This window comes from Nilaparvata lugens, chromosome X, assembly GCF_014356525.2.
Source record: "Nilaparvata lugens isolate BPH chromosome X, ASM1435652v1, whole genome shotgun sequence".
Taxonomy (NCBI): Eukaryota; Metazoa; Arthropoda; class Insecta; order Hemiptera; family Delphacidae; genus Nilaparvata; species Nilaparvata lugens.
The window spans coordinates 18761288-18782322 of NC_052518.1; the positions used below are offsets into that span (position 1 = coordinate 18761288).

General features: G+C 31.6%; 1 protein-coding gene across 1 annotated transcript in view; it reads left to right on the plus strand.

Annotated features, from left to right (window-relative positions):
- The window catches only part of LOC111056901 (endoglucanase E-4), a 66229-nt gene extending 47217 nt beyond the window's left edge, over positions 1-19012 (plus strand). Inside the window, exons 2-9 of the mRNA XM_022344312.2 lie at positions 2745-2976; positions 5261-5356; positions 6260-6442; positions 9485-9662; positions 11538-11700; positions 12996-13160; positions 16292-16431; positions 17926-19012. Coding sequence (XP_022200004.1) covers positions 2745-2976; positions 5261-5356; positions 6260-6442; positions 9485-9662; positions 11538-11700; positions 12996-13160; positions 16292-16431; positions 17926-18154 — 1386 coding nt within the window. The 3' untranslated portion in view covers positions 18155-19012. The remainder of the gene's footprint in view (positions 1-2744; positions 2977-5260; positions 5357-6259; positions 6443-9484; positions 9663-11537; positions 11701-12995; positions 13161-16291; positions 16432-17925) is intronic.
- Positions 19013-21035: the final 2023 nt, after the last annotated feature.

Consider the following 21035-nt stretch of genomic DNA (forward strand, 5'->3'; position numbering starts at 1 on the left):
CAAATGCTCTAGTTTATTCATACAATTTTTAGTATAAGCTTTTACTTTTGAGCAGATGCTCAAACTATTTTTTTGATGAGCATGAGCAAAAGGTTTTGCTCACGTTTATTCATAGAAAATGATGCAAATGCTCCATATTTTAGAAGTATAAGCAAATGCTCAACTTTATTCATATGGCCCATTGTCGCTATACATGAGAATGTGTAGGTGAATTAGCGGTAGCCGCCGCGCACTAGAGCTCGGAGTCTGATTGCAACTTGGCGATTATAGCCAATGATTTTATCGATTCCTTGTAGCCAAGCTGAACGATATGGATGTGAACAATATATTTGAATTGAATTGATTTTAACGAGAGGGTGCAATGTGCCAGACATCACACAGAACAATTGTGATTCTGGATTGTCGATTTCCAAACATGTTTGTTTCGTTCACGGGCGAATTCAACTGGCCACTAAAATCGTGTGGTTTGACTCGCTAAACTTTTTATTTTTTTATGGGGGTTCCGTATGCTAAGTCACAGGTCTATGCCAATAAGCAGCTGACCATGGATGCTCAAAAAGTCAACATTACCGAAGACATCGATGAGATTCAGCCCGATTTGAGTGCAAGATAGATGGAAAAATTGATTTTCGGAATCCGCCATCCCGCGTAGCCGAGGCGGCCACACTTCATCACATTCCATGAAAAATGGTACATAGACCTTCTAAACAAAAAATCTTGTAAATACCTCACACTCAGCTTGTTTTATTCAATTTTAAAGATAGAGAACGCTCAATGAAAAGTCATTCGTTATGATAATAGTCTTTTTAATAATATTACACTTGAAATTAAGATGATTCAAAATCGACTTATTTTTAAAACAGGAATATTCCGATGGCTTATGCTAGAGGTCTTATGCCTGATATCTGGAGACTTTATCCACCATAATTTATTTATTAGATTAAATAATATTGTGATGATGGTGTTAATCAATATGCATTACGGAAATAAGCTGGAATTGAAAAGTGTGCAAGTTGAGTGCTTGATTGCTAGTTTTTCTCTTTCTTTTTCTTTTCTTCACTTCTTCATGAATTTATAAATTAAGTGATATTCATTCCTACAGTAAAGGTAGAGTATAGTACCTTCAGCAAGTAGTATTTATTATTCCTTATTCATAAATTTTGAACTGATACAAAATTCAACTCATATAAAATAACTGCAAATAAATTAAATAATGTAAATAAATAAGTAAATTGCATTCATTTAATGTAATTCCATTATAATTATACAAGTAATATTCAATAATCACGTCGGCATATACTCTATTGCAAAGTGCCGTCAGGAGGAGTTGGCAAGCTGTTTTTTCGTCTCGTTTTTTACATCATTTTTCTTTTAATCGATAGAAAAATCATTTTGATAACATGAAAATAATAAAAGAATAAATACGAAATAAGGAAAAACAGTCTTATACGAGGCGTGTTCATAAAGTAAGGGCCGTTTGGTCACAGAAAAAATGTATTCATAAGAAACAAATTTTATTGTCATATTTAGTTAGGTACAATCTTTCTTCACTTCTCTACATAATCGCCGTTCACTTGTAAGGATCTTTTGTAACGCTGCACCAGCTTCTTTAACCCCTGTGCATAGAAGTTTGCCGCCTGAGAGTGGAACCAGTTGACAACGGCGTTTTTGAGTCCCTCTTCGGTTTCAAAGCGTAGTCCACCGAGCCACTGTTTAAAATGCAAGAAGAGGAAGTATAGTGGCTAGGTGCAAGTTCGGGACTGTACAGTGGGTGGTCAAAATCATTCAGGAATAGTAAGAATAGCAAGGTGCTCAGTAGGTCAAACTTCTCTGACAGTCCTTGAAGTCCCCAAACTCTAGCTGTTGCTCCATCATAAAGACTGCGAAGTGCGTTTAGCATCTTGTGAGACATTCCTAGTGCTGATAGTCTATGAAACAGCGTTTGCCTGTCATTGTTGAAAAATCAACAAAGAAGGCATAAAGTTTCCTCCCCCGATCACATAGTTTAAAGTTGAAAATACTCATGATATTTAATATGTTGTCTATGATGGAATAGGTCTTCCTGAAGCCAGCTTGGAACTCGCACGGAATGTTGTGATGTGATTTCCATTTCTCCAGCCTGTCAAGTAGAGTTCCAGTAAACAGCTTTTACACTGCATTGCAGAATGCTATTCCTCTGTAGTTTGCGGGCTCATTGCTGTCCCATTTTTTGAAAATCGGGAAGATAATGGACTCCTCGAAGCAACCAGGAAAGTCAGAGGAGTCGAAAAAGTTGTTGGAAACGTATGTTAACCTCACAAAAAAAGCCACTGGAGCATTTTTAAAAGATTCATTTGTAATTCTGTCCTCACCAGGTGCCTTATTATCTTTAGTTCTAGCAAGCACTTTTTCAATTCCTGTAAAACGATCCTGTAAATCCAATATATGTACGATAAAAAACTTAACTGATATACAGTATAATTGTTTATTGTATAATTATTACTTGATAATCAGCTTATTATTTTCCATTTCGGTGAGTTGTGTGATTTTGTTATCTTACTGTATTGCTTATACCATTTTAAATATTGTTAATTGGAATAAATGAAATTTGAATTTGATCATTCTATTGTAAATGCAATAGGTTTCATAAAACCTGGCATGTAAATAAATATCAATCAATCTGTATCGTTATTTCCTCCTCTGTATTTTATAAAGTAAAAAACTATCATCAAGTGGTGAACACAGTTTTATGTTTCTTTTCACAGATGAACTTCAGTCATCTTGGGCTGTACGTTTTATTAGCAACATCGACCTTCACCTACCAAGTATTTGGCAGCAAATACGACTACAGCAAAGTAGTCCATCTCTCGTTGTTGTTCTATGAGGCTCAGAGGTCCGGGCAGCTCCCTGCCAACAACCGTATCCCTTGGAGGGGTGATTCTAGTCTCAATGATAGAGGGCTGAAGGGTGAAGATTTGACTGGAGGCTACTACGACGGTAAGTGATGAAGACTCTGGGATGAAAAGTAGTATTTCGCTTCAATATCGACTTATTGGACATTCTTTGATTCAAATGCCAATGATGCATAACAAATTTTTGATTTAAATACATTTTAGATCCTACTTATACTGAAATATCTCAAGTGTATACAATATCTTTCAATATCAATATGATGGACAATTTACAATTATTTATTATAATTATACAGAGTGTTTCAGAACTTCCAACCATTATCATAGGTCTTAATATTCAATCATTATACTATGCTTGTATATTGTAATAATAAGTACAATATGAACTGCAGTATCAATCAAAATTAGACTTATCCGGGTGTGCCACTAGCCACCAATTTGATACGAATACCCGCTATTTATTAGTCATTCAACAACCAAAATAATGTGATCACGATCAATACGTTCACTGTTGTCTGGTCCCTTCCCATTTCAACTAATAACCTTGAATTATGTCTCCTTGACTTGCTGCTCACATACAATCCAAATTATGCATTCATTAATGGTACTTGTACAGTACGTGATCAACTGGGAAAACCAGATTTGTCTTGAGATTCAAATCACTGACAGGTACGGTATTTTACAAAAGAAATGAATTTAAATTAAAAATGATATGCTTCGAAAGTTCTTGGAACTACGGTACAAGTTTTAATTATTCTGATCGATAATGAACCAATCCCAGTAGGCTACTGTTAGTTCGACTTATTAATACTGGTAGAAGCTGGGTGAGCTTAATGATTTGGTTAAAATTAATGGAGTACGCTAGTCTATTTTTCTCAAATTCGGTTGATGATCCCGGATTAATTCAACATTCAAGGCTGTCTGGCATACTCCAATCTAACGACCAAAAAGCAGTGTTTCAATCGAATCAGGGGTTATCCAAAACTACTATCATCATTATTGTGGATTATGATAATCTTGTCCTAGATCATGGATTCATCACCGATTCAAGTCCTCAGCCTCATTTTACGCGGCCCGCGGCAGATAATTTATTGAATTCAGTGAATCAATTTATTGAATTCAGTGAATCATTCTTTTAATGAAAATTTAGAGCTTTGCAAATATTCTCAGGATACCGATGTATATAGTGTAGGTACTTAGTAATTACATTTATCCCATAAATATAAATTCACACCTTCGCACATTCAACAAAACAATCATTCATCTTTCATCTGAACCGGAACGTCAATCAAATTCAAGGTATACTTGAACTTCAACTAAAACGTTATTTTTTTAAACTTCAAGGTATTCATTAGGATATTCATTGTGATGGTTATCTAATTATCATCAAATCGAAGGATGTTAGGTAGGTAACCAGAAAACAGTCGTTGATTTTTCTTCAACGTTGAATAAATAAAAATATTTTTTAATTCGATGTATCAATGAGTATGGAATAATTACATTGGTTTATAGATTATTTTTCAAGTAACTATTTTTAAATTTTTCAAAAAATGTAGGCCTACATTTATTTTATTTATGCTACATATTTACTGGACTTTTACTGCACTCAAGTAGTCACAGTAAAGTTAATATTCTCAAATGACTTTGCAACACATTTTTTTACAATCGGGTTTTCAAAAAAATGATTATTTTGCTCACATCTTGATAAATTATTATAAGCTTCTGGAAAGCACATTGCAGCTTTCAGGTCACTTGATTCTTCACTCTAAAACTATATTCTAGAATACTTTGAATAGTTCTGAACAATTTTAGAATACCTTCGAAATGTATTTAAATTTGAACAGAACATTCGAAGAATATTGTAAACACCCGGAACTAGAAGTAATTTAGCTCACAAAATTGTTCAATTTAAAAAAGTATTTGCAAAGTCTCCTTATAGCAAACAAGGAGAATTTTAGAATTCCACCGGACTATGAGCAATGAATAGAAAAACAAGGTTTGAAAAATACCTTTTAAGAACACCCGGACATAGCAGTAATTTAGCTCTTAGAAAATTGTTCAATTTCAAAAACTATTTGCAATGTTTTCTTGAAAAACCAATCACTCACAAAAATGAACTAGCAACTCTGTTGTTAATGTTTATTTTTCTCTTGTTAAAAACCTGTCGTATTAAGAATGATCACTGGAAAATTAATGTACAAGACATGTAAGGTTTTTTAGTATTCACTAGTTCCATTCACAGAGTATACAATGTAATTACATTCTACACTCTCTGGTTCAATGCTCCCGAAAATAATATGTAATTATCCTCTCTAGGTGACAAATAGTTGATATTCTATTTGAATAGACTCTATTTTAATTTTTTACAGCTGGTGACACAGTGAAATTTGGTTTTACAATGGCCAGCACCACGACATTACTAGCATGGGGATGTCTTTCATACAAAGATGCGTATAAGGCAGCTGGTGAGTATGAGTAAAATCACGTAATAAAATTCACACTATGAACAAATATGTTGTGGTATTTTTCCACATTGAGGTGAAATAAAAAATATATTGTCATTTCCGCATAATTTATTTAATCACTGGCATCATCACCAGTGATCTTTTTTGGTTAGACAATATCGCTTTTATTTCACTTTAATCTTCATTAAATCACTTTAATGATCTTTTATAATCACTTTTATCTTCCATTAAACGAAATTATTTTCCCATCATCCGAACGCAAAATCTAAGTTCGATTTGAAGTTTACTAAGTTGAATTTGATTCACTTCTGGTAAACCAAAATCTACCTGAAGTAATAGTATCTAAAGTAAAGTGAACGTACTTAGTTGAACCAATTCACAATTTAATTTTTCATGAAAAACAGACATGAATTCATTTGACAGGAAAGCGATGTTGTGTCCAGTTCCATTTCTTTCTTTGTCAAAAAATATGAATCTTAGACGAGTTGAGAATATTATCAGGAAACAATTTCAGCTGCATTGTCATTTGATCCTATGACCTTGCATTCTAGATTCTCGATCTAGAGTCACTGTCTGAAATTATCAAGGCGATTGTAGAATGATTCAATTTCATTTCACTTGGAAACAACATACCGAATTTAGACTGTGATGTTAAAATCAATTATTCTTTATCTTTATAAAAATTAAAACTCTGGTTCTTCGAGGTCCATATTAATTTGAGGAATTTTGCGTTACAAATCATAATTATGTTCCATTGCATTTTGAGACACAAATTTCCCCTGATTAACAAATAACAAATAATCCTCAACTGCTTTTTATTAATTCATTTATTTAAAAGTTGCAGATCATAATTGGAACTTCTTTATCATTTCTATCTCCTATTTTATTACATGGATGTTGCAGGTGAATGGAAGGAGGTATTGAATGCATTGAAATGGGCAACAGACTACTTCATCAAGTGCCACGTATCTCCCAATGAATTCTACGGACAAGTGGGAGATTTCACGCTGGATCACGAATACTGGGGCCGGCCGGAAGACATGAATATGTCTCGCAAAGCCTACAAAATCGATGCCGAACATCCAGGTTCATTAACATTCAATTAAAAAGTAATTCTGTAATCATAAGCTATAATAATAGCCAAACTACAGCTTTCAATAACGAGTATTGAAAAAAGAGTTGAATAATTATTCAAAAACTGAGCGATATGAAAAACATATGAATAATCAAAAAAAAAATTGTAACAGAGATTATGAATAGTATAAAGATAATTAATACCTGAGAAAATTGGAATTAAAATTGAAGAATCAAAATACTATTGTATGTAATCATAGGGTATAAAAAAGCTAAACTACAATGCTTTGAAAATATAATATTGACAACAGTAGGTATTGAATTCATCAAAATAATCTTTTATAAGGTAAACAAGAAATACAAAAATAGAAAGAATTTTTTTCTTTTTTTGTTATTACAAGTAGCCCTATACAGAAAAGAGATAAAGAAATACAAAGTATAAATAGTGATGTCATATATTATATCGAATATTAATATACCACTTGAGACTAATGGGCTACAAAATATTAGAAATAATAAAATTTAAAAATTAGAATTATACTTGAAGAATCAGGACACTGTTTAATCATATATTATATCATAATAACGATATTATAAGTTTTCAAACAGTTAAAGATTCACAACAAAGTAAAACTGCTGAAAATAAACGATTGATAACACAAATAATATAGAGGTGATAAAAGTAAACCACACGGTGCCTAAAAGGAAAAATTTCAATAGGCTACAATTAAAATTCAACTATATTCCGCCATCAAAATAGCTAAGTATAATGCATTGCAAAACTTTAACAATATTGCTAAATCAAAATTGAAAATTCATTTTGTATAAAAGTATTTTGCCGGAGAAAAAGTTTTAATTAAAAAAAAAAAAACAATCAATGATAAACTCCAATTAACATCAAACTTCTAATATTTTTGATGAGTTATAGGTTTCCATAGGTCCATTGTGTTTCCATGAACATTTTATTAATACAAATAACATGTAAATATTATGAATATCCACAACTATATTTAAAAAGACTACTACTACTACTCTATTACGACTCAAGCTTAATTTTTTTTAGTTCCACAACGATAGTATCTTAGTATTCACTGTTAGTTAATGCAACAATAATCAGAAATAGTTCTAGTTTCTCGCAACTATGCGAGCAGTAGATGAGTGTCTCATGCTAATTAACTGCAGGTTCTAGATTATGAAAATGTATGTATCTCAGAATAGAAATTGAAAGTAACTTGAATCAAAAATATTTCATAACTTTAACTCGTTTCATCCGTGAGCTTTAGGTTGATATGTAGGTGACACATTAGACTAATTTTACCAAAACAGAAAAATATTATAAACTGCTAGATTCAAAATTAGAAATGATGAGTGAATTTTATGAAGTACCATGATTTTTCATGACTTGAATAGATTCTCCAATAAATACAAGTATACATTTATAAAAGATGAATTATAAAAAAATGAATGATTATTATATTTCTGGCACATCAATTCAATCATTCAAGAATTGAGTGACTCCCTCCAATTGATTATGAAAAGCCAATATGACTTATTTTGTAATGTTCATGGATAGTTAATTTGGTAATCTTGGAAGCATTTGCAATATCTTTAAAATAAATTTCTCAATGTTTCCTAGTTTTATTGACAATGCACCTATACTGTATGAATTTCATGGATCTACTTTTACATATTAGGAGCATACAATTTTCGCTAAACTTTTTTCTATTTCGTGTCCAAAATGAATATGCATGAATTCAATCTCTTAGATCTTGTAAGTTTTAAGAAATGCATAAAAAATTTCCAATTTTTCCATTGCGCTTATCAATATAGTTTATATAATATTTTATGAGTTTGTAAAAAACATATTTGGTACAGTTATATCTTTTTTTAATTATTTCTTATCAATTAAGCCTTGAATAATGTCTATTCCGATTATCGATAATGAATCAAACCTTAAGAGTGGATAACATGATTTTTTACGGTATTACAGATTTTTCAGTTTACTGTTGGACTTCATTATAGTGAGATTCATCTCAACTGGCAGCATTCCTTTTGAATAAAATTAATGACGACAGTCATAAGTAAATCTAGACTCTGAGAAATGAGCAATATCATAAATGAATGAACCATTTCATGAGTACGCCTATGTTTCCTAATTTTCCCATTAGTATCAATTTTATATGATAACAAATGATGAATAGATGATAGACAGATTAGATCTGTGAATGACTGCATGTTGCTTCAAAAGATATCGATGAATAGCAAAGATGATATTTAGACTTATAGTCTGAATGTGGCAAAATGCAAGGTACCATCGATGGTGCTAGTTTATAAGATCGATGGATCATTTGCTGGTGTATAGGGATCTCGGATTCAAAGGTGTAGAACAGTTGGTGCATACTCTTCCCCCATCAATCACATGCCAAGATTGATGACTTGGTGGTGGGGTGGATATGTTTTCGAATGACCCATCAAGTTTCAAGCGCACAGTAACATTGCTTTTGAGACAAAATCAGAACAACGAAAATTATTAATGCACTGACACAAGTTTTGCAATTTTCCAATCACCGTTGGTAATGTTACTTTTTCGAATTCCATTTGTTTTAACTGAATACAATTTAATTTACTAGGTACCCTCTTACTGCACTGATACTTTGAGTCATATCCGCCTTATTTGGACCCTATGGTCATAGTTCTTTATTGATCAGCTTCATCATCATCCTCATCCTCATCTTCTCTTTCATAATTGTTATCATCTCTCCATCACCTTATTTTCATGCTCATTCCCCCTTCCTTTTCACTTACCTAAACTTTTCAATATCAATCAAAACCTTTTTCCCAAGTAGTTTTTTAAGTATGTACTTTTTTCTGACGTTATCTTACTTATATATTTTTTTTTGAATATGAATTGTATTTGAGTATTGCTATGTTAAGTTTGGGTTTTACCTGTTGTTTCCATTGTAAAATTGAGAATAAATACATCTAGTTCATGAACATTTCCAATGATTCATTAACAATATTTTTTGCATTAATAAGAGAAAATTTAAATTTAAGGTTCTGATTTGGCCGGTGAAACTGCAGCTGCTATGGCGGCTGTCTCAATGGTATTCAAAGAAGAAGACCCCGAATACTCAGATTTATGTTTGGAGCACGCTAAGCAACTCTTCAAGTTTGCAACAACTTACAGAGGTCTCTATCATGAAGCTATAAAGGGAGCGGCGCAGTATTATGAGTAAGTCAAATCATAGAGAGAAAGGATATCATATATGCTATCTTTGCTCTGTCTAAGTTTGCTTATGCTATCTTTTCTCTATGGTAAAATTCAATCACAATGAAAAAAGAAACAATACCATACAACATAATCTTGCATTTGTTGATTCATCGCATACTGCAATGTTCCATCAGGCGTAGTGTTTATTTTATTTGATAAAAAATAAATAATACAAAATAATCTACATTTGATGTTTCATTAAGTGTTTGAATCTGTGAAGAGCAGTTGATTTATAGACAATGGCCCATATGAATAAAACTAGAGCAAATGCTCATGAACAAGAGCATGGAGCATAAGGTTTTGCTCATGAGCAAAAGGTAGAAGCAAAAGCATTTGCTCATCTTTATATGAATAAGCTCTACCTTCTACTCTTACCTTATGCTCCTGAACTCTGGAGCAAATGCTCACGTATTTTAAAGATTTTTCATCAGCTGATTCGCTTTTGTAGCCTTACTTGTTTTTATAGCTCACGGAAGCGCTAAATATGCAAGTAGGGTGCACCACTTGTGTTTGCGTCGTCTGCTCTGTTTTCTATTTATGAATAGAGTTTTAGGTTAGTTGAGTTTAGAATTTTGAAATAATAGCTTGAAAAAATTTCATCTCTATAATAATCTTCAGCATAACCTTATAATATCAATAGCCCTCTTATAATCGTCAACACTCTCATCTTCTTAAATGCATATTTCCTATTATGTGATGGCTATCTTTATAACAGGTAGCTATCTTTTGTATTTATTCTTTTGTAGGGATAATGGTGATATATATCATGGTTGAATCTAAAAAGAGTTTTATAGTTCTCAACTATTGGTTGTGATCGTATCTGGTATAGTTTCTTCTTCCTCATACAGATTAGTTGAGCCATTTTACTATGAGCAAAAGGTGATAAGCTGCTCTAGACTAGACTCACCTTTTTTGAAGCATTTGCTTCAAAAGTTGAGCAAATGCTCTAGTTTATTCATACAATTTTGAGCAAAAACTTTTACTTTTGAGCAAATGCTCAAACTATTTTTTTGATGAGCATGAGCAAAAGGTTTTGCTCACGTTTATTCATAGAAAATGAAGCAAATGCTCCATATTTTAGAAGTATAAGCAAATGCTCAACTTTATTCATATTGCCCTATATATTTGTAGAAAATGTTATTGGATGCAGAATGGAATGCAAATTGGAAACAAACATTTTTAGAATGATGGGTGATAATTTTGGAATATTATATATAAAACTGACTTGAATGGAAAAATAAACCTCAAAAATGTGACAATGTAAAATTCATTCAAATATACAAAAATAATCACCCAAGCTGTGGGTTATGTATGGAACGATAATTTAAGAGATGATCATTTACACATATTGATGCTTCGAAGGCGTTTGCAAATTAAAATTTGGCTGATGATTTCTTAATATTCTGACAAACGATGAATGATGATAATATTCTGACGAACTTCATTCTTTAATTCCTTTTTTCCAATGTATAAGATTTCGATTCATAAGCCAGATCAATTCCTAGACATGTAAAGCATTCAAGTAGGTAACCATAGAAGATACCGTACATCACGAACATCATTTAAATACAAATCCCCATAAATGGGAATAATTTAAATGAATCTCGTGAACTGGGTGTCATAGATTCATCGAAATTACAATGTAGTAGGATCAAAATCAAGAAACATAGACAATAGAAAATCTACAGCAGTTCTGGTTGTTCAATCTCTGTAGCCTCATTTTTGAAACCACACGTTTCAAGATTCAGATTAAATTGTCTTCGCAGTGGAGAAAATTGCCACATTTTTTCAAGCTTTAAATTTTATTTTCATCTCAATTGTTCTTTTCCATTCAAGATCCACAGAATACGGAGATGAATTGACTTGGGCTGCCGTGTGGCTCTATAAAGCAACTGGCGAGAACAACTACATCGATGAAGCTGAATATTTCTACATGAGATTTCGCTTGAAGGACAGACCGAACGAGTTCTACTTCAATAAAAAAGTAGCTGGAGTGCAGGTGAGAAATTCATTATTGTCTCCACTCAGAGTTTCTTCAAATTCACACAATCAAAGACACATAGGCACATCTTTATTGTAAATTGTAAGTGGTCACTGATCTAGACTATAGTGCTCTAGTCTATAACTAATGAATCACTCGACTTTCAGCTCCTAGTCTTTCACCTCCTATATAATTATTATTTAGTCTAATAAAGTCTAAACTAAACTAACAATTATTCTAGTCTTTGTTCACTAGTTGAGAGAAATCTAGTGATTAGTTTAGGGTAAATTCATCAAAAGGTACATATATAGCAGACTACACTTTTTTAGTGTGGCTTGCCTTTGACTTGTCTTTTCTTTTTTTTTTCTTGCTGGATGAAAAGGTATGAGAATTCAATCTTATCCAAATATAGAAATATATTTTTCCTCTTATACTTTGATTTGAAGTAGGTAAATATAATACTATTAGAGAGGGAGGAGCCAGGTCGTTGAAATAGAAGGTTCCGAGTGGCAGTTTACGAATAAAGGTTTGATGCTGCTGAGCATGAATTCAGCAGCATTTGCCCTGACAAGAATCTTAAGGGTATCTTATTGCTGGATGCTGTGATGACGGCTTACCGTGGTTATAAAAAAAGCATAATGTTTAGGAAACCTCCACGCTTCTCTTGTAGGCCATTATTCTCAAGACATAGAACACTCACAGTACCAAGTCTTTACGTTTATCATGTGACTGTAAATTCCTATAAATTGGAAAATGAATGGGTAACAGGAACTGACATCCACCAGCATAACGCAAATCACAGAAACGAAATTCGTACTGTACAGCATGGGAAAAACTTTTATGAGCTGAATCCTAAATATATAGGGAAAAATCTTCAACACCTTGCCAGAAAATATAAGGGATTCTCAGTCATTTTTTTTTTGTTTTTTTTAGCCATTCAGGACTGGGGTGAGGGAATGGTTGCTAGCGATATGCCTGTATAGTCATCGTTTAAAGGCTGTTCTATCTTTAAATAGATATTTTCAATCATTATGAATATTGTTTGTATGACGTTATGTGTGATAATTATGTGTATTGATTTATGTATGACGATTGTAAATGTTATTTTGAAATAGCCAATGACATGTATTAAAAATAAATAATCAATGATAATAATATCCATCTATTATGATAATAATAATGTATTCTAACAGTTCTAATTGCAATAGCAAGCAATTATCAAGCAGCCAAATTCATTTGAAGCTTCGTACTCAATTTTACGAGTATTTCCCATTTTTTTCAAATTAAAATGGTACCTATTACTACATTTTCAGGTACTTTTCGCGCAACTCACCAAACGTGACGATTATGTACAGGCTGCAAGGGCGTTCTGTGATTTTTCTGTTGATGTACAGAAGAAAACGCCGAAAGGCTTGATTTATATTGAAAAAATCGGAACACTCTGTCACGCAGCAAATATTGCTTTTGTTTGCATGCAGGTAAGTTATTAGAATTATTTACAATGATTGAATGAGAATAATTTTAGTGATATGAAACATTTTGATCATTTGGTATATTGGATTTTCTAATAAATAGTAAAATTTGATTTGAATCAATAATTGACTTTTTGATAGAGCTGCTTGAACTAAAGAAGTGGATGAAATATAAAATGCGGCGACTTTTTTCGCTTCAGTCCAGCCTATAGTTCTGATTTATCGTTTTTTTTTAATATACCTACCTGATCGATTTTTTGAAATTTTCTATTCAAGCTCCAAGACCTTTTCTCCTGTTATCACCTGAAAATCTTTAAATTTCCTACAATATACAGTCCACAGTATAATATTACTAGCAGTAACCCATGCTTCGCAAGGGTCTATTTTGAAACTTCACAAACTGAAAACTTGACGTAATGAATTCTAGAAGAATTGAAAATAGGCCTATGAGAATCCTTGGTTGATTAAGAATTTATAAACAACATTTCAAGTAAATCAGTCCAGTAGTTCAGACGTGATGATGCGTCAAACATAATTTTCCTATCTTTTACACGCCTATACATGTATACATGTTCAAGCCAGTTCTTTCCTTTATTATATAATATAATATAATAATAGATGGATACATCCATCTATCTATCATGTTCTATACTATAATAAAGGAAATAAATGAGAATAAATTTTGAAAGGTTGAGATATCGATGTGCGGTTTTCACCATACCTTTTCTCTGGAAATCCTGTATCGGAATCATGTATCATATGACCACCTTTCAATTAAAAAAAAGAAGTTGGATTGAAAATGGCGGTTCCAAAATGGCGGAAAAAATTTGGGTGCAATGGAAAACCTGATTTTATCATTCGAAAAGGATCCCCAATCATACCTATCTTCTAATTTCCCTTTTAAGAGAAATGTACTGCCGCGTCCATACAACAACTGGAAGCATGACAAATAATTGAAAACTTGATGTAATCAAATCTTGAAGAATTCAAAAATATGTCTATAACCATCCTTGGTTAAGCAAGAATCTATATGAAAAATTTCAAGTTAATCAGTCCAGTAGTTCAGACGTGATGATGCGTCAAGCATAATTTTCCTATACTTTACACCTGTATACGTGTATAATCCAGTTTTTTCCTTTATTATAGTATAGAAGATGATAGATGGATGGATGATCATTGTTATTTTACTAAAAGATAGAATAAGTTGAATAGTTTACCTTTCAGAGGGAGTTTTGACAACCCACTAAACTCATTTTTCATTTGAAGATTTAACGAAAAGGTGCATATGACCTTATTTTTTTGCTCAGCTTGCCAAAATACCCCTCATTCCAATATTAGGTATAATTTTCGACTGACTGTACAGTGAGTCAGTCATTCTATCAGGGCTCGAATAATTTTGAAATTTTAATTAAATAAAAAATGGAAGAGAATAATTTCTTTATGTAAATATCAACACCTCTATTCAAAGACATACATACTAACTGCATGCGTTTTCATATTGCCGATACAGCATTGATAAAATTGTAGTCGTTTATTTAGCACTTTGTCTCAAAAAAAAAACTATTCTAGCTGAGAAATTAATAATCCATGCCACGTGTAGGCCTATACATTCCATCAGGAAAACGAAGTTCAAAACTATGGTTCTCCTAAACATATGTTTTTGAGATAATTTCTTTGATGCAGCTGTTTCACATTCACCATCACAAATTATACAGAGTTTGTGGAAATAAAAATATTTATTGATTACCAAAACAATACTATTATAATATCGATGATAATAATTATTAAAACAATACTTTTATTATATCAATAATAATAATATTATTAAACATATTTATCAATTATCAGAACAAAATTATTAAGGTTGAGTGGAATCAGGTAGAAAGCAATAATAGAACAGATGTTCTTTTTTGAATTTCTATCATATTATTTTGTTATTTCCAATGATAACAACATATGTTAGAATATCACATGTCAATAAATAAATATTATCTCATTTCCATATGGCACTCACCTTACCATGTTCATAACCTTACTTAATAGGATCCTTTTTCATCCTTTGAAACCCTTAGAGGCAAAATATCTCAAAATCCGTTCTTAGTGCGCGTCTAGCATGTTTGAAGAATATATGTGCAAAGTTTCAAGTCTGTAGGACAATTAGTTTGAGCTGTAGTGTGATTTTACATCAAAATTTTCGAAAAATGCCCTCTCCTGGACCCTCCTGTGCTCCTGATCGAAATTTTCTGCATAGATCTAATTTTTTTTCGTAGCTGAACAAAAAAGTTCCTCATGACTTTGCTGTGCAATGAGCGGTTAAAAAGTACAAAATTTTGGGGGGGCCCCAGCTCCCTCAGGGGGGAAAATTTCTGAAAATCCTTTCTTAGTGGATGTTTTCAGGCTACCATAAACAATCGTGCAAAATCTCAGTTTTTAGGCTCAGTAGTTTGGGCTGTGGTGTGATTTCAGTCTGTAGGGGCTTAGCCTTTTATAAGTATAGAGATTAACTATACGATATGTTTACATACACCATTGAGAGAATATTGCTGATGATATTCATTTGGATGAATCATACTAAATATAATTTAAAACAAAAATATTACCTATACTAAGTTTGTCGAACGAAATTAACTGGGAATTAATTAGGATAAGACAGTTAATAATTTTATTAAAAAGCAGCAATTTATAATTATAAATATATTCTCTTTCAATCTGAAAATGAAAAACAGTACCTAATAAGAAATTAAACGATTTTATAATGGACAAAAATGCTCTTTATTTTGAATATATATCTTTTCATGGATGAAAACATTTCAAATACACAGTTTTATATTGTTTTGTTGCGAGAAGTCACTTTTCAATAACAAGATGAGTTTATTTTATATGTTATGAATTTTCTTTTTCATGAATTTTCTTTTTCATGAATTTATAATATTCTTCATGACAAATAAAATTTGAATTGATGAACCCATGTTTTAGTGTGATATTCTCAATCAATTTATGTTAAAATAGCTTATTTTTACCACAAAAAAATCATAAGCGGTACCTATTTTATCAGTTTCAGACTTTCTTTACATGAGAATGTAGAATCTTTAATCTTTCAACTTCACAATAATTAATCATTTAATTTTTCATTGCAGGCTGCCGATATTGGAATAGAACAAGAAAAATACAGAGATTTTGCAAAGAAACAAATTGATTACATTCTTGGTGATTCTGGACGTAGTTTTGTCATTGGCTTTGGAGAAAATTATCCAAAAAAACCATTCCATGCAGGAAGGTGAGCATTTTTTTTCTTTGTTATTGACCTATATGTATGAAATTGATGTGGAATTGTAATATGTAAATACTAGCTAGAATCAAGGATCAATCTTTGAAGTGGATAATTTAATGAACAAGATAAAAATTGAAGCAGCAATGTTATCAGTGGTATAAACATGTTTAAACATTATTTCATAAGGAGAATTCAAAATATTCAATCAATACGAGTAGAGCTTGCTTCATCTTTATTGCACCAGCATGAAATTCATTCTGAAGTCTTGATTTGTTAGGTACAGGCCCTATCAATCAAAATGAGGATTTTGGCAGAAATGCATATGGAATTTGACAGACATATCAATGAAACTTATTCCATATCTATACTATACAAAATTATTAGTTTTAAAACATATAGCCATCGGATGATTCAGGAAGGTGAGAAATTGTTTATCTTTGTTATTGACTCATCTTCCATATTTTTTCTATATCATCATTATATTCCCGACTGAAACTCTCATGAGACATTTCCCCTGACAAACGTTTTACCTTCATGAAGGGAAGTTTCAAAAATTATTTTCAAATCCACATTTTATTGGGATTTGTTTATTTGCTTCACATTATTTATTTGCAATGCCTTTTGATAGCTTCCCATGGTTGCTCTAAAACCAATCAAATATAACTCTTGATAAATTATTAACATTCACTATAAATATTATATTATTATATCACTATATATAATATCACTACAAATATCCTAAACTTATCCCTATTCAATTCATAAGTCTTGCATTCAAAGAATGCAGTGAATAATACTTTCACTGCAAAGTATTATAAACATAATTGCAATTTTTTAATGGGATGTTAATTTTAAAATATTACTGAATAGTATATGCAGTATATGTCTCATTAAACTGCTTCATCAAAATGTCATTTATTATTCATTTATTGACAGTAATTAATTACAAAATATGGGATGAACAGGCAGTTGCCCAAAACGGTTTCTATTTCTAATTTTAAATAATATAACTAAAATTTTAAAATTTCTAGCTCAATTTAATTCTTAATGAGAAATCATATCACCAAAATTTAAAACAATATTAGAAAAATAATATGAAAATTTCATTCAAACTCCACGACAAAAATAATTTCACAACCAACTAGGGAAAGATGAGTTTTAATATTATTCACAGTATATGTCCCATCAAAATTTGGGATGAACAGGCAGTTGTCCAAAACGGTTTCTATTTCTAATTTTTAATAATATAACTAAAATTTTAAAATTTCTAGCTCAATTAAATTCTTAATGAGAAATCATATCACCAAAAGTTGAAACAATATTAGAAAAATAATATGAAAATTTCATTCAAACTCCACGACTAAAATAATTTCTCAACCAACTAGGGAAAGATCAGTTTTAATATTATTCACAGTATATATGTCCCATCAAACTTATCAAGTGCAAAGTACGATGAAAATTACAATTTCACTGAAATGTCAAATTGTGTATTATTCACAGTTCATGTCCCATCAAACCAGTGAAATGCGGCTGGGAAGCATACAATTCAACAAAGGATAATCCTCAAGTGTTGCATGGCGCATTGGTTAGCGGACCTGATGAAAACGACCTCTATGAAGATGCAAGAGAGGATTATATCTATAATGAAGTGACCATTGATTACAATGCCGGGTTCCAGTCAGCTGTCGCAGGCCTCCTCCATCTTGAACTGAATAATGACAACTCATAAAGATAAAATAACCTAATCATTGAGTTGAGGATGCACCAAAGAATTTATTAATCATTTAAGGTCGTACGTTTCGATAATGCTTCATAATTTCCAAAAATTATATTCGTCTTCATGTTTTTTTATTCAAAATTTAATGTACAAACCAGAAAAAAATATATACACTAACTGTAATATTGCTCAATTTATAATCCATGGTATCAATCTTTATACAAAATTCATGAAAAATCAGACTTTGGATAATTTTAATCTTATCAATACAATATAGGTATTCCACAGATAGGTATGTGGCACACCACAGATTCATAAATCATATTCAAGTTTATTCAGTCTAATATGATAATACTGTGCTTTGAACGACTGCCTATCTTTCATTACCAGTATTAAATTTTAACATGTTGTGTCAAAGAGAGTAAGAAATATAATATAGTTTACATTAATTTTTATTTTTTGGTCATTATGCCAATTATGTATGATGGATAAAAATTATTCATGATGTTATGAAAAGTGGCTGCAGCTATTTTATATAGAAGTTGTTTTTAAAGTTTTTTAAAGTAATTTTTAATCGATTATTTACTGGGTGAAGTACCAGTATGTTATTCAATAGCAAATCAATAATTTTTGCATTATTTTACTTTCCTTCCAATAATTTTAATTTTATTTAATTTTTATCAAAATGTTAATATTGCGAAAATACTCAAATGAAGACTATACCCATTACCAAGAACAAATTGTATTTGCTTAAACACTTCCTTCTGCTTCCACTTCCTTTTGGTCTCACATAAAATGTGTTTTTCTTTATTAATTCATTCTGATCATGTAAATAACGAATTTCGCCAATAAAAATTGAAAAGTATTGTGTATTGTGTGTATTATTTTTTGCCTTGAACAGTAGTTTATGTATTTTTCACTAACTTATGCCTTTTCAATATTCCAATATATACCGTAGCAGCTTTGATATTGAGTGTGGAATCTTCTATTTTGCAACAAAAGATTGGCAAGGAGATATATTTGAAGCGATGTCTGAAACGCTAGGAGGTAAACATATCAGAAGTCGTCATCTTTAACCCCTGTGCTAAAGGTGAGATTTCTTAGTGGTGGGATAGGTACCACTGATGAGACAAATATTATACAGTATGATGCAAAATTCAAGATCTCACACTTCATATTAAAGCTTCCTTAACAATTGAAGGAATATCCTAGTATAGGGAATATGTTTATTAATGAGAAATGAGAGGAAATTTATGTTTCACAACCATATGATAATACTTTTTTGATACACAGTACATTATTATTGTCAGTTATCACATATAGGTAGCTATTGACAGCTCTGGAAATAGTAGATATAGAGATTTTTTCCAAAAGTTCACACTACTTTTTAGAGCGGATATCTCGAAAACGAATGGAGATATAATTAAAATTTAGTGGACTAGACGTGTGTAGGAAATTCATGTTGGTTGAGCATTGTTTCCAATAAGATATGAGCGTGTAAGAAAAAATTCTACTTGAAACCACCCTCATTACTTTAGCACAAGGGATGGGGACTTTCTAATAGTTCAAACAAAGCTGCAAAGTCAGAAATTGTGTTCTGGTGTGTTTCAAGATAAGAGCAGTGGATGATTAACATTAGTTAAACAGCACCACATAATCGTTCCAATGGCAGATGGAGGACCAGCTCATGCGATCAGTAGTTGAGCGCATGGGCAATTGATAATAGCTGTAAGATGACAACTATAGCAAGACAATTCAAGGATTGTAAAATAATCAAGTCAAATGCTGGTAAAAGATAATTGTACTGAAATTTATTGCAAATCATGAAAGTCTTCAAAAGGATAATAGTTTTGATATAATAGGCACTAGCCAACAGAAGTAATTAATAATGAGTTTTAAGAACATATGCACCAGGGCAATTTATAACAAACTTGATCTTAAATTATTATAATATTGAGAATACAATGTCTGAAAACAAAGGCTAAAATAATTCAAACTGAGAAGGCATAAAGGCTAAATTGAATGCACAAAAAATATGTCTTATTAAGATGGGTGCTAGATTTAATTGAAATTGAATATGACAATTTTAGCAAAGAACATGAACATAAGATAAACAGAAATTTTTAGAACAGAAACTTAAACAAAAAGTTATGGATGCTAGGTCTGAATAGTAGATATTGAAATTGTATGTTTGAATATAACAAAACATAGGTGTCAGGGCTGAGTAAAATAATTAAAGCTAAGTGTTTCAATATACAAAATTGTGGCGCTATGGGCCAAGTGTCAAATCAAGTAATAAGATTAGAACTAAATGTTTAAACATAAGAGGTTAAGGGCGCTAGGGCCGAGAGTCAAATCAAGTAGTAAGCTTAGAGCTGAATGTTTCACCATAAGAGGTTAAGGGCGCTAGGGCCGAGAGTCAAATCAAGTAGTAAGCTTAGAGCTGAATGTTTCACCATAAGAGGTTAAGGGCGCTAGGGCCGAGAGTCAAATCAAGTAGGAAGCTTAGAGCTGAATGTTTCACCATAAGAGGTTAAGGGCGCTAGGGCCGAGAGTCAAATCAAGTAGTAAGCTTAGAGCTGAATGTTTCACCATAAGAGGTTAAGGGCGCTAGGGCCGAGAGTCAAATCAAATAGTAAGATTAAAACTAAATGTTTCACCATTGATTGATTGATTAATTGATTGAGTACTTTATTTATGTAGATTACAATATATACTGGCTTATACACTTATATACAATAGCTTACAATACAGCAAAATTATAGATGAATTTACATAATATAGACTAAGAAAATAATTATTGAACTGTATATGATATGAAAAAGCAGTTTGTAATATAATAACTCTAGATAATAATCATATTGTTATGCATCTACATAAATTGGCGGAGCTT